Source organism: Prenolepis imparis, unplaced genomic scaffold, assembly GCF_030444845.1.
Source record: "Prenolepis imparis isolate NDT839.2.m4 unplaced genomic scaffold, iyPreImpa1.0 SCAF_5, whole genome shotgun sequence".
NCBI lineage: Eukaryota > Metazoa > Arthropoda > Insecta > Hymenoptera > Formicidae > Prenolepis > Prenolepis imparis.
In genome coordinates, this window is record NW_028141163.1 from 1436668 (window position 1) to 1448782 (window position 12115).

The 12115-nt window shown below is 35.9% G+C and overlaps 1 protein-coding gene across 4 annotated transcripts; it reads left to right on the forward strand.

The window, feature by feature from the left end:
• The first annotated feature begins 1637 nt into the window (after positions 1–1637).
• LOC145936422 (tripartite motif-containing protein 2) lies at positions 1638–9612 on the forward strand. Of its 4 annotated transcripts, none has more exons than XM_083038638.1 (12): positions 1638–1937; positions 3105–3297; positions 5880–6042; positions 6152–6325; positions 6417–6620; positions 6996–7244; positions 7331–7517; positions 7896–8317; positions 8398–8580; positions 8672–8779; positions 8869–9004; positions 9177–9612. In XM_083038638.1, the coding sequence occupies exons 2-12, from the start codon at positions 3278–3280 to the stop codon at positions 9413–9415; spliced, it is 2085 nt and encodes a 694-aa protein (XP_082894764.1). In that variant the 5' UTR covers positions 1638–1937; positions 3105–3277; the 3' UTR covers positions 9416–9612. The 4 variants fall into 4 exon arrangements, with proteins under 4 accessions (XP_082894764.1, XP_082894763.1, XP_082894765.1 ...); XM_083038637.1 differs by having other exon boundaries at positions 3108–3297; XM_083038639.1 differs by lacking the exon at positions 1638–1937 and having other exon boundaries at positions 2444–3297.
• Positions 9613–12115: the final 2503 nt, after the last annotated feature.

Below are 12115 nucleotides of genomic sequence, written 5' to 3' on the forward strand. Positions count from 1 at the left end.
GAAAATTATAATGTATAAAACTCGTAATAACAGAGACACGGCGATTTCCGCAAATTCTGCTAAATTTATTTGTTTCTCCTGTATGAATATCTCGTACGTAAAAGTGACAATGGTAAAGTGACTAACGCGTGGAAACGAGGCGTGAATTCATGATGCATATGTCAAATGATAGTACACGACCAGTAACGTGATCTAGATTTTGCAATTGCACATAATTGATATTAGCATAATTCCAACAATAGCAGATATTATGTCGCATCAAGTAGAATTAATTCTTTTAATTGCGAACACCGTACATAATGTATACATAAGATCATTCGTAATATAACAAATTCAATTGTCATCTGTATTTCATCTCTCCAACAAGAAATTTGGAAAGAAGACTATTCATCATCGAATATTATTCTAATCGAAATTTATGACGCATAAAATTTGTTCTAATAAAAACCAAATAATTTATTTTCTAATTCTCGCGACGTCTCATTAGAATAAGAACGAAGAAGCTTAATTTGTCATGTTGTTTCAGAGAAGAGATTAATAAAAAATTCGTCGCTAGCGCGCAAGTCATGCGCCGTTTCTTGCCGATTAACGATCGCCGAATTTAAGGAACTAGCGCGAAGTCCTGGTCGAAGATTTCGGTCAAGCTCCTAATGACCCACTTTCAGCGGCGCATGCTCGATGTGCATCACAGATGTTTACTCCAAAGATGAAAACGTCGCAGCACGTAGTCAGACCGACAGGTGGTGATTTTTCGCGAGCGGAATAAAGCTGAGGAGAAGAAGAGAAGTGCGCGAAATAATCCGATCCACCGCTTTACGGAAGTCGCTTATCGGAAGAGATCGATTAGGGGATGGAACATCAGTGGAGAAGATTGATGCGCGATCGGACGTTTCGCGACGTCTCCTCGAAATCTTGAAGATCTAGGTCTAATAAGGATGCGAATCGCTAGAACAATCCGATCGAACATCGTCGTGTGTCTTCTCGTAATTGATCGTCATCGATGCCCTTTCGCCGCTACAAATGGTCGGCTTAAGAAACGTCCGCGTTCGTCCTCGGAGTTTAGAAGACGATCACCCGTTGCGGGATCCTTTTTGGCGGACTGAGGTAGTTCTGGGCAAGTATCCCAGTAGATATTTCCGCAAAATCGCCTATTATCCTGAAAATACAGGTCATATAGTTTGACGAAAATTATGCACGCTTACTTTATTAATATTATCATATATTGAAAACTTGCTGTCGTATCATCTAAATGCTACAATAGATTGTAAATTGAATCGTCTCGCTGTTGTACATAATTAATTATTTTTCAAATAAAACTCGAATTCGTTTAAATTTATTTTCGCAGATGATTCTACAATTGACTCGCCATTTTTTCTTAAAAATTCTCGTTATAAAACGCCCTCTCCCCTGCGAACAACGCGAGCTGTCAAAATCAGCTGATCGGGATTGACGGAAGGATTAACGCGCTTCCCGCATTATTGTCGATTCCGAATCGTCGTATTAGATGCCCCGGATGTCATCTTGATCGAAATCGAATAAATCGCGCGTCGAGTGACCCAAATAACGTGACGCGCGCGCGTGCGCGCAACCCGCATCCCCCGAGGGTGTGTTTTCATCCCTGCTTCGTTCTTCGTTCTCTCCGTCCGCGCGGAGAGCCTTCTCTTTTTCCCTCTTTCCGTCGTCGTTGTCGTCGTCGTGGTAGCCGTCTTGCAGTGCGAACCACGACAGCTGGTGCCGTGACACCTGCTGCAGCATCGCGAAGATCGATATCCGTTCGTTCTCTGTGTCCTGTCTTTCGAAGCAGAACGCGAAGCGGATCCAGTGGATCCCGCGATCATGTCCTCGACGAAACGGCGCCCGCTGTAACTTCCGTCGATACGACACCTCCCCCGTCGTGTGATGTAGCGTCACGAGAGAGGAGAGAACGTCCTCGCGAGGTATATCCGCAACGGCGTCCTTCGGTTTTTTGACAAAAATCTTTGGCCGAAATCTACGAGTGTCTCGTGAATTTCGCGACCGCCCGAATTCGACGATTTCGTGTGTCCGATCTTGTGTGATTCTCTGTGGTGTTCGCGCGAAAGATGTTTCGATTTTTTTATCGTGGGTGATATACGCGAAAAAAGTTGTGTTGAATATTTTTTCGGAGACCAACGAGAAGTTGATGAAGTTGTAAAAAAATTGTAGAAGTTGCAAAGACGCCGAGATTTTAATTTATCTTTTTTTTTATTTTTAATAAAAGAGCTCGAATTATTCAATCATCGCATATATATATGTTTCAAAATTTATTTTATCTAATAATCTGTCTATAATTATTATAAACGAAGCAAGTATTTTGTTTTTTTTTAAGAAGTAAAAAGATGATATTTACATGTGCTTCATATTATAATATATATTACATTATTATATATGCTTTTTTTTAGAACTCTTTCTCCGCTTTCTTGCTTTAAAGATTTGCGCGTTGTATTTTAAATAAATAATAAGTGCCATTAAAGATTTAAAATATATTTGTTTATATACGTTTTCGCGTTGAACACGTAAATAAAATTCGAAGAAACGTCAAGTGTCACTTGTCAAAATATTCGGGCATTTCTACCGTTCAATCTGGCTGGGGGTTAATGAACCAACAAACATATTACGTCCCTAATGAAGCGTTGATAAGGTTGCTCAGTCTATGACATAACGGCGCTTCCACTCGTTGATCAGTGTATATTTATCAAGATCTTATACTGAATAAAAAAGTGTTTAAGACTGTTTTTCACGCACGTGTTCGCGCATACGCGGTATCCTCAAAGAGATTCGGAAGCTGGGAAGAGAGATCTCTTTAGGCGCGAAATAATAAATGCGGAGTTATACGCGTTACATTTATGCAAAACAAAAATTTCTACGCCATTTATTTACGCTTTTATTAATCACTCGACGATTATTTTCTAAACTGTGATAAAGCGCTTTAAAAATACTCGATGTTTTTTTTCTTTCTTTTACGATATTCGAAATATTTTCAAATTACTCGGATGTAAATAAAATATAGCGCTATCAACTGATCGATACAAAACAATACCGCTTCTCGTGAGACAAGTGTATAACACGAATTTTATCTTATACAGCAGCAAGTGGATATCGAAGTGCAAAGAGAGGATCGTAACACTTTGAACATTATTCACAAATAAGGAGCGAATACAAATGAAAAGCATCATGGATATGTAAGATCAATCTTGAGTGGGAACAACCCCTCCGCGCTTGTAAAAGTAATCAGAAACTTGCCATCAAAGGAAGCTTAATGAGCTGCTGTCCTTTTATGTGAGTATATATTCGCTTATTTATTTCTTTATGTACGGATAATGTATAATTATTTATAATTTTATTATAAATTTTTCTTTATAAAATAATTTTTATAAATCTTTATAATTATGTTTTATTATTATAATTCTAAGTCTTTTATAATAATTATAAATTATATAAGTACATAAATGAAATCTCTCTGTTTCGTTTGTTTATAAAAATTACCATCCAAAATAAATATTTTCGAACGAATTTGTAAATAATTTAGAAAAAGAAGAACCGAGGAATAATTTCAAGAATATGCTTTTACATTGATTAATAGAGAGTGTAATCTAGAAAAATATCAAATGCGAGAAATTGTTGCGTGCGACTCCCCCAAACACACATATATATATACATACTTGATTATAATACACCACAAGCGCAGCGCAAATATGCCGGTCGCTGCACCTTTCGGGACGACTGCGCAGTGGAAAATTCACGAGTCTGCACGGCCGTGCAAACACGCGTGTTTCTTTATTCCGTTCACGGTGTGTGTTGTCTCTCCCACGCTCTCTCCTCCGCGATTCAACCTCGCACTCATTGTAGCAGCCGTCCTTCTCGCACTGTCGGCGCCACGACTAATCTTCAGGACCGTAACAATTTCAAAGAAAATTCCTTCCTCAAAAAAAAAAATCACTATAAATTTACATTCATTTTTAAAGACTAGAAAATTATGACATTTCTCGCGTCAGCTGTTCGCTGCTGGTACTCGGTCAGAATTTGCATTCAGTATTTTCCTGTCAAACCTAACCACAGACGTCTATTTTTGTTCGTCAATATATGCGTATAATTCTAATTTTGCTGCGTGTAATTTCAATCAATCTGTTAATAAAACGATACTCATTATATCCGAAAATTAAAAATAATCCGAGACTTTTGCTCCTGTCTCTGAAAGATGTTTAAAATAAACGATTGTCAAATGCAGCAAAATCGGAGTTTATTATTACAAAATAAATATAAATACAGCAAGAAAATCGGGATGCGCTCGCGGATGCTACGACCCTGCGTAAAATCAGCCGCGGGCGACGAACGTGCGCAGCTGTCTGTATCTGTATGCGAACGTGAGTCGGAGTCCAAGTCGGAGTCCCCGCTGCGTTTTGCAGCTGATGCGGCTCGCCGCGTCGTGCGTTCTCGTGCGTGTGTTTCGTGTGTTTCGTCCGGAAGAAAAGGGGAAACGGTGGAAGAAAAATGCGTCGCGTCGAAATTCAGCGACAGTGTCCACGAGGTCTCGTCGTCCGCGATCTTGATCCCGCGATCGACGTCGTGTACGCGCGATAAGAAGGAGAGTCCCGGACGGGACTCTCGGCAGAAGGAAAGAAGAAAAGAAAGGAAATTCGAGAGAGGAGAGGATTTCTCTGTCGCGAGGAAAAAAACGATCGCTAAATAAATAAATCCCCGGTGATGCGGGCGATCGTGCGAGATCGCTCGCTCTCTCTTTCTTTCTCTCTCTCTCTCTCTCTTTTTCCTGCGGGGATCCGGACAATGAGTAAGGAGCGAAGGTAGACAAAGGGTCGCCGGACCGCCGAGCGTCCCGGCGCAGTTTGCATTCGTTTAATACGGAATCCGAGACACCGATTGCCATGCGATCGTCGAGCGTAGGAGATACGTTTGCCTGGTCATGTTTATGACGACGGTCTCATCATCATCATCATCATCATCATCTGCGAGATCGCGGTATCGGGGTTGTTTATCGCGCACTTGACGGCGTGTTTTTCTCCTTGTCTCTCTCTCTCTCTCTCTCTCTCTCTCTCGCTTCTGTCAAGTGACAGCGAGGGTGACCCTTGATAGCGTGATGCGTTTTACTCTCGGAATTCTTCAGGATTTCCGCAGGGAGGAATCCCTGTAGAGCATAATAATAGGGTGCATCATATAACGCGGATGATTGGAGTGAATAGAACGACGATCACAGAATATAGCCATTATGGAGGCATTGCGTTTAGCTATACAGTGAGTGTCCTTTTTTAGCAGATGCACCTCATGATAGTTTATGTATGTGTTTATTATATTTCTTATGTCAAATCGCGATAAGACATCAAGAAAGACGGTCTGAATACATAAAGTTATTTAAATAGATTTCTACTTTGGCCTTTGTCCGCAGCAAGAATTTTTCACAATTTTCAATACAACAAAAGAATATAATTTTTTATAATTATATTTATCGTAATTTAATCACAAATTACTCATTTTTTAATTATAATAAATGTTTTCCACAAATGCATCCTGTGACAGTTGGTTTTTGTTATGTAAAACAGGATACTTCGGGAATGAGTGTTGTAAAATCTCTGTAAAATTTATTAAAGGAACTTTTATTTTGGCTCTCTTATCTTTAGACAGAAATACTTCAAAATTTTGGATAAAAAAGTATAAGTAAGCTATTGTTAAACAAATTATTATGATGACTGTATTATGTAGCTCCTAAATTCTTTTCACTTTTACGTATGAATATATATACATTCTATATATTATTAAATATATATTTAATATTATTTCTTAACACTTTGCTTAACTACAGTGGAATTTACGCTATATTGACTCAAATTTTTTCTTATTCCTTGCAGGACGCGGCTTGGGGAGAGGATGGTCAGCATGAGCTCCATGCTCGTAGAGACAGTCAGTATAAATTATGAAGATTTTAATGAGAGTTTTTTAACGTGCGGCACTTGTCTCTGCGTTTACGATGGCAGCGAGCATACACCTAAATTATTACCATGTTCACACACGGTATGATTATATGTAAAATACAATAGAATATAATTTATACATGTACATATAAATAGTGTATGTATTTCATATTTATATATATGCGATAATCTCATCTTTATTATTGCAGGTATGTCTACATTGTTTAACGAGGATTGCTGCATCTCAAACACGAGAGACAGGAGCATTTAGATGTCCCATTTGTAGAGAATTAATAACAATTCCTCGCGGAGGGGTACCTGCACTGCCCCCGAGCTTTCTCGTAAATCAACTGCTGGACCTTATGTCTCGACAAAGACGAGAGGTAAGGTATAGTTGACTGAAACATGTTACAAGATAAATTCTTACTTTTAAATAAAATCTTAAATAATATTACATCTCATTCTCTATTACAGGTCATCCCAAAATGTTCAGTGCATATAAATCAGGAATTATTATTTTGTGAAACATGTGATACGGTGTTTTGTACAGTATGTACCGGTGGGACACACGCAAGAACGTCACCCGGATGCACGGAACACACAATTATCCCTTTTAGTATCGCGATAAAAAGGATGTCCGAGATACTGCTTTACAAAGCTAACGAGTGTATATCCAAGGTGAAAACTAGTTTCTCTCCTTTTCTAAATTCTTAAAAAATTTTTATTACACTCTATATTTACGAATACAAAGCATGTACATGTATAATTAATATCTAAATTAGAATGTATAAAAGGACGACATTTATGTTTGTAAAAGGATATCACGCTTATTTTACAGCTCTCAATATTGAATATATCTTAAAAACTGTAATTTTATAATATAATATAACTATAATTATAATGAAATCATATAGTCAAAATTTTATATATAATTTTATATTATATATCGCGTCAAGATGCTTACAAATTAATTAAGCAGTAGGATATTATATTGTAACATAAAATGTAACTTAATTATTATTGAATTATATATATAATAGATACATCTTTTAGTTAACACAGGCACAAGATTCTGTAAGCACGGAACTGCAGCGTTTGGAGGCTTCCACGGAAAGATGTCTAAACTCGGTAGATATGGAATTCGCGGATATCATTTCAAAAATAGAGAAACGTCGAGCGGAATTGCAAGCCGCCGTAAACGCCGCCGCTCGTGACAAGAAGCACGTGCTCGAGGAGCAGCATTCTCTCATCGAGGCGGAGAAAAGCAAGGTGGAGAGAGAATGCGAAGGATTGCAATATCAGGTAGAGGATAAAAACGCATGCATTCATACATAGCGTCATCTCTCGCGTGTATTATCATTTTATGACAATGAGATTCGATATTAAAGGTCGAGGTCCGGAATATTACTCAGCGTATCAACAGCCTGACGGATCAGCTCGACGCGGCGACCGCTCTCAGCGAACCCAAAGAAAATGCCTTTATCACGTTTGAGTTTAATCATAACGATGCTCTCTCCCAGTTGGAGCAAGCACTGAGCAACTTGGGACGAGTACGTTCTAGTACAACATTGCCAGGTACTCTAAAAAATGATAATATAATCGTGTTTCACTATTATGGGCATCCGCAGAATTTTTTCCAGGGGGAGGCATGATTAAATTTTTTTTTGTTTCTTATTTTTTGTTCTTTCTTAATTTTTTAAATTAAATTTTTTTTTATATTAAAAATATGCAAATAAATTCCAGCGTTTATTCAAAAGGAGAGCAATGCTTAATATTTTTTACTAATTCCAGGGGGGGCAAATGCCCTCTCTTGCCCCCCCCCCCCCATGGACGCTCATGATGCAACAAAATATAAAAATAAACATTTCTGATCCTTATTGCTATAATATTGAATTACAACGTCAAAAAGAGTCGTGCAAAATTAATTTTTTATATTTATGCATTCTACGTTAGGTTTATGTCGAGCGAGGCTGAAAGACTTAGCGATAGCGAAATTACAAGCAACCGTTGTAGTCGAAACGGTGGATTATCATGGCCATCCTCGGAATGTCGGAGGTGATCTTGTCAGTGCTGACTTGACGCTTGCGGAAAATCAGAGTACTACCATCGAGACGGAAGTGAAAGATCTGGAGAACGGCATCTACGAGATTTATTTCCGGCCACCGACCGCCAATCGATACGTTTTGAAGATATCCGTATTCGAACGACCCATAAAAGATTATCCGCTATTTTTCGACGCGACCGAGCATAATGAAGCTATTAAGGTATATGGAAGACGCGGTAATGGAAAAGACGAGTTTCATCAGCCGGTCTCGGTCGCGGTAGACGACGAAGGAATGATCTATATTTTAGATACTGGAAATTCTCGCATTAAAGTTTGTTTAGAATAATATACAATATTTTACATAGCAAGATATCTGATATAGATATATTCTCAATTTTTGTATTACTTTAGGTACTCAATTGTGATTTGGAATTTCAAAGGCATATAAATAATGAAGGTTTAGAGGGTCGCAGTTGTACGGGAATCGACATTTCTCAACAAGGTCTCGTAGTTGTAAATTGGCGGACGCGAAAGATTACGGAAATGACTTCGTTGGGTGATACGATCCGATTCTTTTCGCATAACGCATTTCAAGTTAGTAGTTTCTACTGCACGTTACCACTGAAAAAAAATTAATAATATTTATAAGTAATTCTTAATTAATTGTTACGCTTTTATTTTCCAGGAACCTATAGACATTGCAGTGGACAAGAATTACGGACACATACTTGTCGCTGATAACGGTCGAAGCTGTGTGTTCGTATTCGACTCGGACGGCAAGCTACTATTCCAGGTTAATTTTCGTTTATACATATACGAACAATTGCAACTGCAAGTTATCTCATATGGTCCTCTTATATAGTTATTATGAAACGTTAACAGGTCGGCAAGAATGGCTTCAAGCTAATCAGTTCTGTGACTGTTGGTCCCGCTGGTGAGATTCTAGTTGCCGATAGCAGAATTCAAGTGTTTTCCGCAAAGGGAGATTTTTCTGAGGAAATATACTCCGAAGGCAAAGGTAAGTTCCAGTATATATTTAACACAGTGATTCATTTATATATATATAACTGAAGATCTCCCAAGGAATATAATATTATGGGGATATAAAATGGGGGTATCAAAGTAAAAATATATTTTAATGCGATAAGACTCTAAGATATACATATGTCCCCGATTTATGTGTACGATAGGAAAAGGTACCTATGGAGGAATAGCCGTGGACGTGGACGGCAAGATAGTCGGCACCCGTACAGACAAGGGTCGTAGTATAATACAAGTAACGAAGCTAGGTGGAGGTAATATCTTAACCGAAATTGACTCGCATAGCTCGAAATTGCGACGTCCGTCAGGCATAGCCGTGTTGCCGGATAATCACCTAGTGGTGGTGGACCTGGGCAATGATTGTATAAAAAAGTACAGATACTGGTAGAAAGTCGTTGTCCATTTGAGTATCAAAATTCACAAACCGCAAGCAGGAAGAAAGTTCGTTACGAAAAGAGATACCAAAATGTCAATCTAATTTAGAATTATTTATTCAGGTTTTTCTGTGAAACTTATATAGCTATAACGTTATGTATTATCGCAAAAAATGTAATATCTATGTTTTTATAAAAATTTTTATATATAGTTTATAAATTATCGGATAAGACGCGTGAGGCGAAATAATAACGTTAAAAAAAAAGGAAACATCGCGATTTTAACTTTGACTTTTTTCTTTTGCAAATATATGTTGCACATAATATTTTACAATTTATACTTTGACTTTATTTATAAAATTTAATTTTATTATTTTAATATTTAATAATGTTACTTTCTGTCTCGTGTTTCCTGCGCAAATGCGGAAATATAAAGTTTTCACTGTGCATAAAACAAAGTCAGTCGAAATGCTCATCAGTACTTATTATATGTATATCTTTTGTATATTTTATTAGATTTTAAATCATTGCGATTAATATTTGATCGTTTGAGAATGCATAACAACTCTGTTGTTGCTGACTAATCTAGATACATCCGCAGACGATGATCCTCTCAATTTTGTCAAATTAAGTCTGAAAACTGCTCATTGTTCTGCATGTCACATACACGTCTACACATGATGATTGCAATTGTAATTGATCATGTATTAAACGTCGTAAGAGAAGCAATATATATAATTAACAGTTTAATTAGAGGCTTATCTAAGATAATATATTGCATTGAGATTCGGGACAACAATTCGTCTTGGAAATATATAAATCAATTAATGAAAAAAAGATGTATTTTAACAACTAGACACCTCTTTTTTTATCAGATAAAAATATATAATTAATTAATAAATATTTAATTACGCAATGCGAATTCAATTATGCGAACAATCTGAATTTTTAAACTTGATTTGTTTCAACAAGATCAGGTTATCTACGGATGTATAATGTTATTATATAGAACTTCTATATATACACACATACATACACACTGCCGTTTCATATTATTTTACATCTTCGTCAAGATAGAATACAGAGCTGTATCGTTATATAAGCTCTTATATTACATAAAATCAATCACACATGTGAAGAGATTGTTTAAATGCCGCATAGTGTTGAGGTTATAGAAATTTTTTCCTTGAATTGCGAAAGTTTTCATTAATTAAAATTGTAGACATTTTCTTCTTTAATTTTTCGATCTATTCCGATCTATTTATTATTACAACTATTGCGTTTCTTATATCACATATTTATTAATTTATCGCTTCGTGATTTGTGTGGAAAGGCTAGTTTTTATTATTATTTTTTTTAATTCTACCTTTTCGATTTCTTTTATTTTTGAACTTTTTTGCAGCATTTTTATTTTACAGAATAATACGTAAAAGTTCCTTGTCCTTTTTAATAAACAAGAAGTTACTCGCGCATCGGTACTACGTGATTTTCTTAACTAAATAAAGCGTAAATTATAATTAATGTAAGATAATTCTAAGCACACACAAATAACTAGAGATATAAATTAAAAATTGTACATATATTTTTTCAGTATTATCGTAAATTTTGATAGAATTGGCGTCAACGATTTATTTATCTAGAGAGATAAATGGTTTATTTATCTAGAGATCTTCTAAACTTCGTGTAAAACATACATGATTATCTCGATAATGGCGCATGTTTCTGAAGGCCTACAAAATCATTCATCATAATTAAATTTTCGCTGTTGGAAAGACGCTACATCCTAATTTTCGCAAGTTTTATCGCGCAAATGATTTCTCTCTCATTGTTGGGAAAATTTTTATTTATATATAATGTGTGTATATTATTTATAAATTAAGTCACTGAATATCAATTAGGAAGGACTGGCAAAAAAAATTATGTGACAAGACTTATTACTTATTAATTACGTCGCGCAATTTTCTTTTTTATCTGGAAATATATTTATGTATTTAATGCCCGTCTCTGAAGACTATGGTTGTATTCGTGAAATGTTATCATACTGTAATGTGTATCTACTTATTCTTTGATACTTATTTCTTGACCGAGAGTGATATAAACTTACACATGTATACATATATACACGCGACTTATATAATCTCTTCTGTAACCCCGGAAAGAAATATTTTCTCACGCAATATACTTACTAACTTCATCTACACAATCAATTTTTAATGCAATTGTAATCTTAATATTTATATACCATTTTTACATGACTTATATAGTTGCATGTTCTAGTTGCATTAATTGTTAGTTGTGTAAAAGGAGCGAATGCATTGAAAATATGAAAATGTTTTTCATGTTTTTTATGTTTTTTTCAAGTAGATAATTTCTTAAATATTTTTTTCAGTTATATAAAATTATTTTTGGATTCTAAATGCTTTAGAAAAACATAAGAATGACATCAAAACGCTGTGAAATCATATTTTCTTTATCTGTTACTTTTTTCTTGAAAATTACTGATTCGATTGGATATTATTTTTCTAAATATTTTCGGAAACAGATACACTATGATTTGATCGTTTGAGAAAAAAATTATTCGAATATTCAAGGTTGAAAAAAAGGAACATAAAAATAAGTAATTTTGTCAACTGCACTCGCCCCTTTACTGTCGACGAAAAATCTCCTTGTTGTACTATAAAAATCATTTTTAGAGCACACAAGTCAGATTTGTG

What these genes read in the sequence shown, in the direction of transcription:
- LOC145936422 (XM_083038636.1), top strand. Translation starts at nt 5,243, where the DNA reads ATGGAGGCATTGCGTTTAGCTATACA. An exon ending in TGTCTCGACAAAGACGAGAG is followed by an intron (nt 6,326 to 6,416) that starts GTAAGGTATAGT and finishes TCTCTATTACAG; the next exon opens with GTCATCCCAAAATGTTCAGT. An exon ending in GCGAAGGATTGCAATATCAG is followed by an intron (nt 7,245 to 7,330) that starts GTAGAGGATAAA and finishes TCGATATTAAAG; the next exon opens with GTCGAGGTCCGGAATATTAC.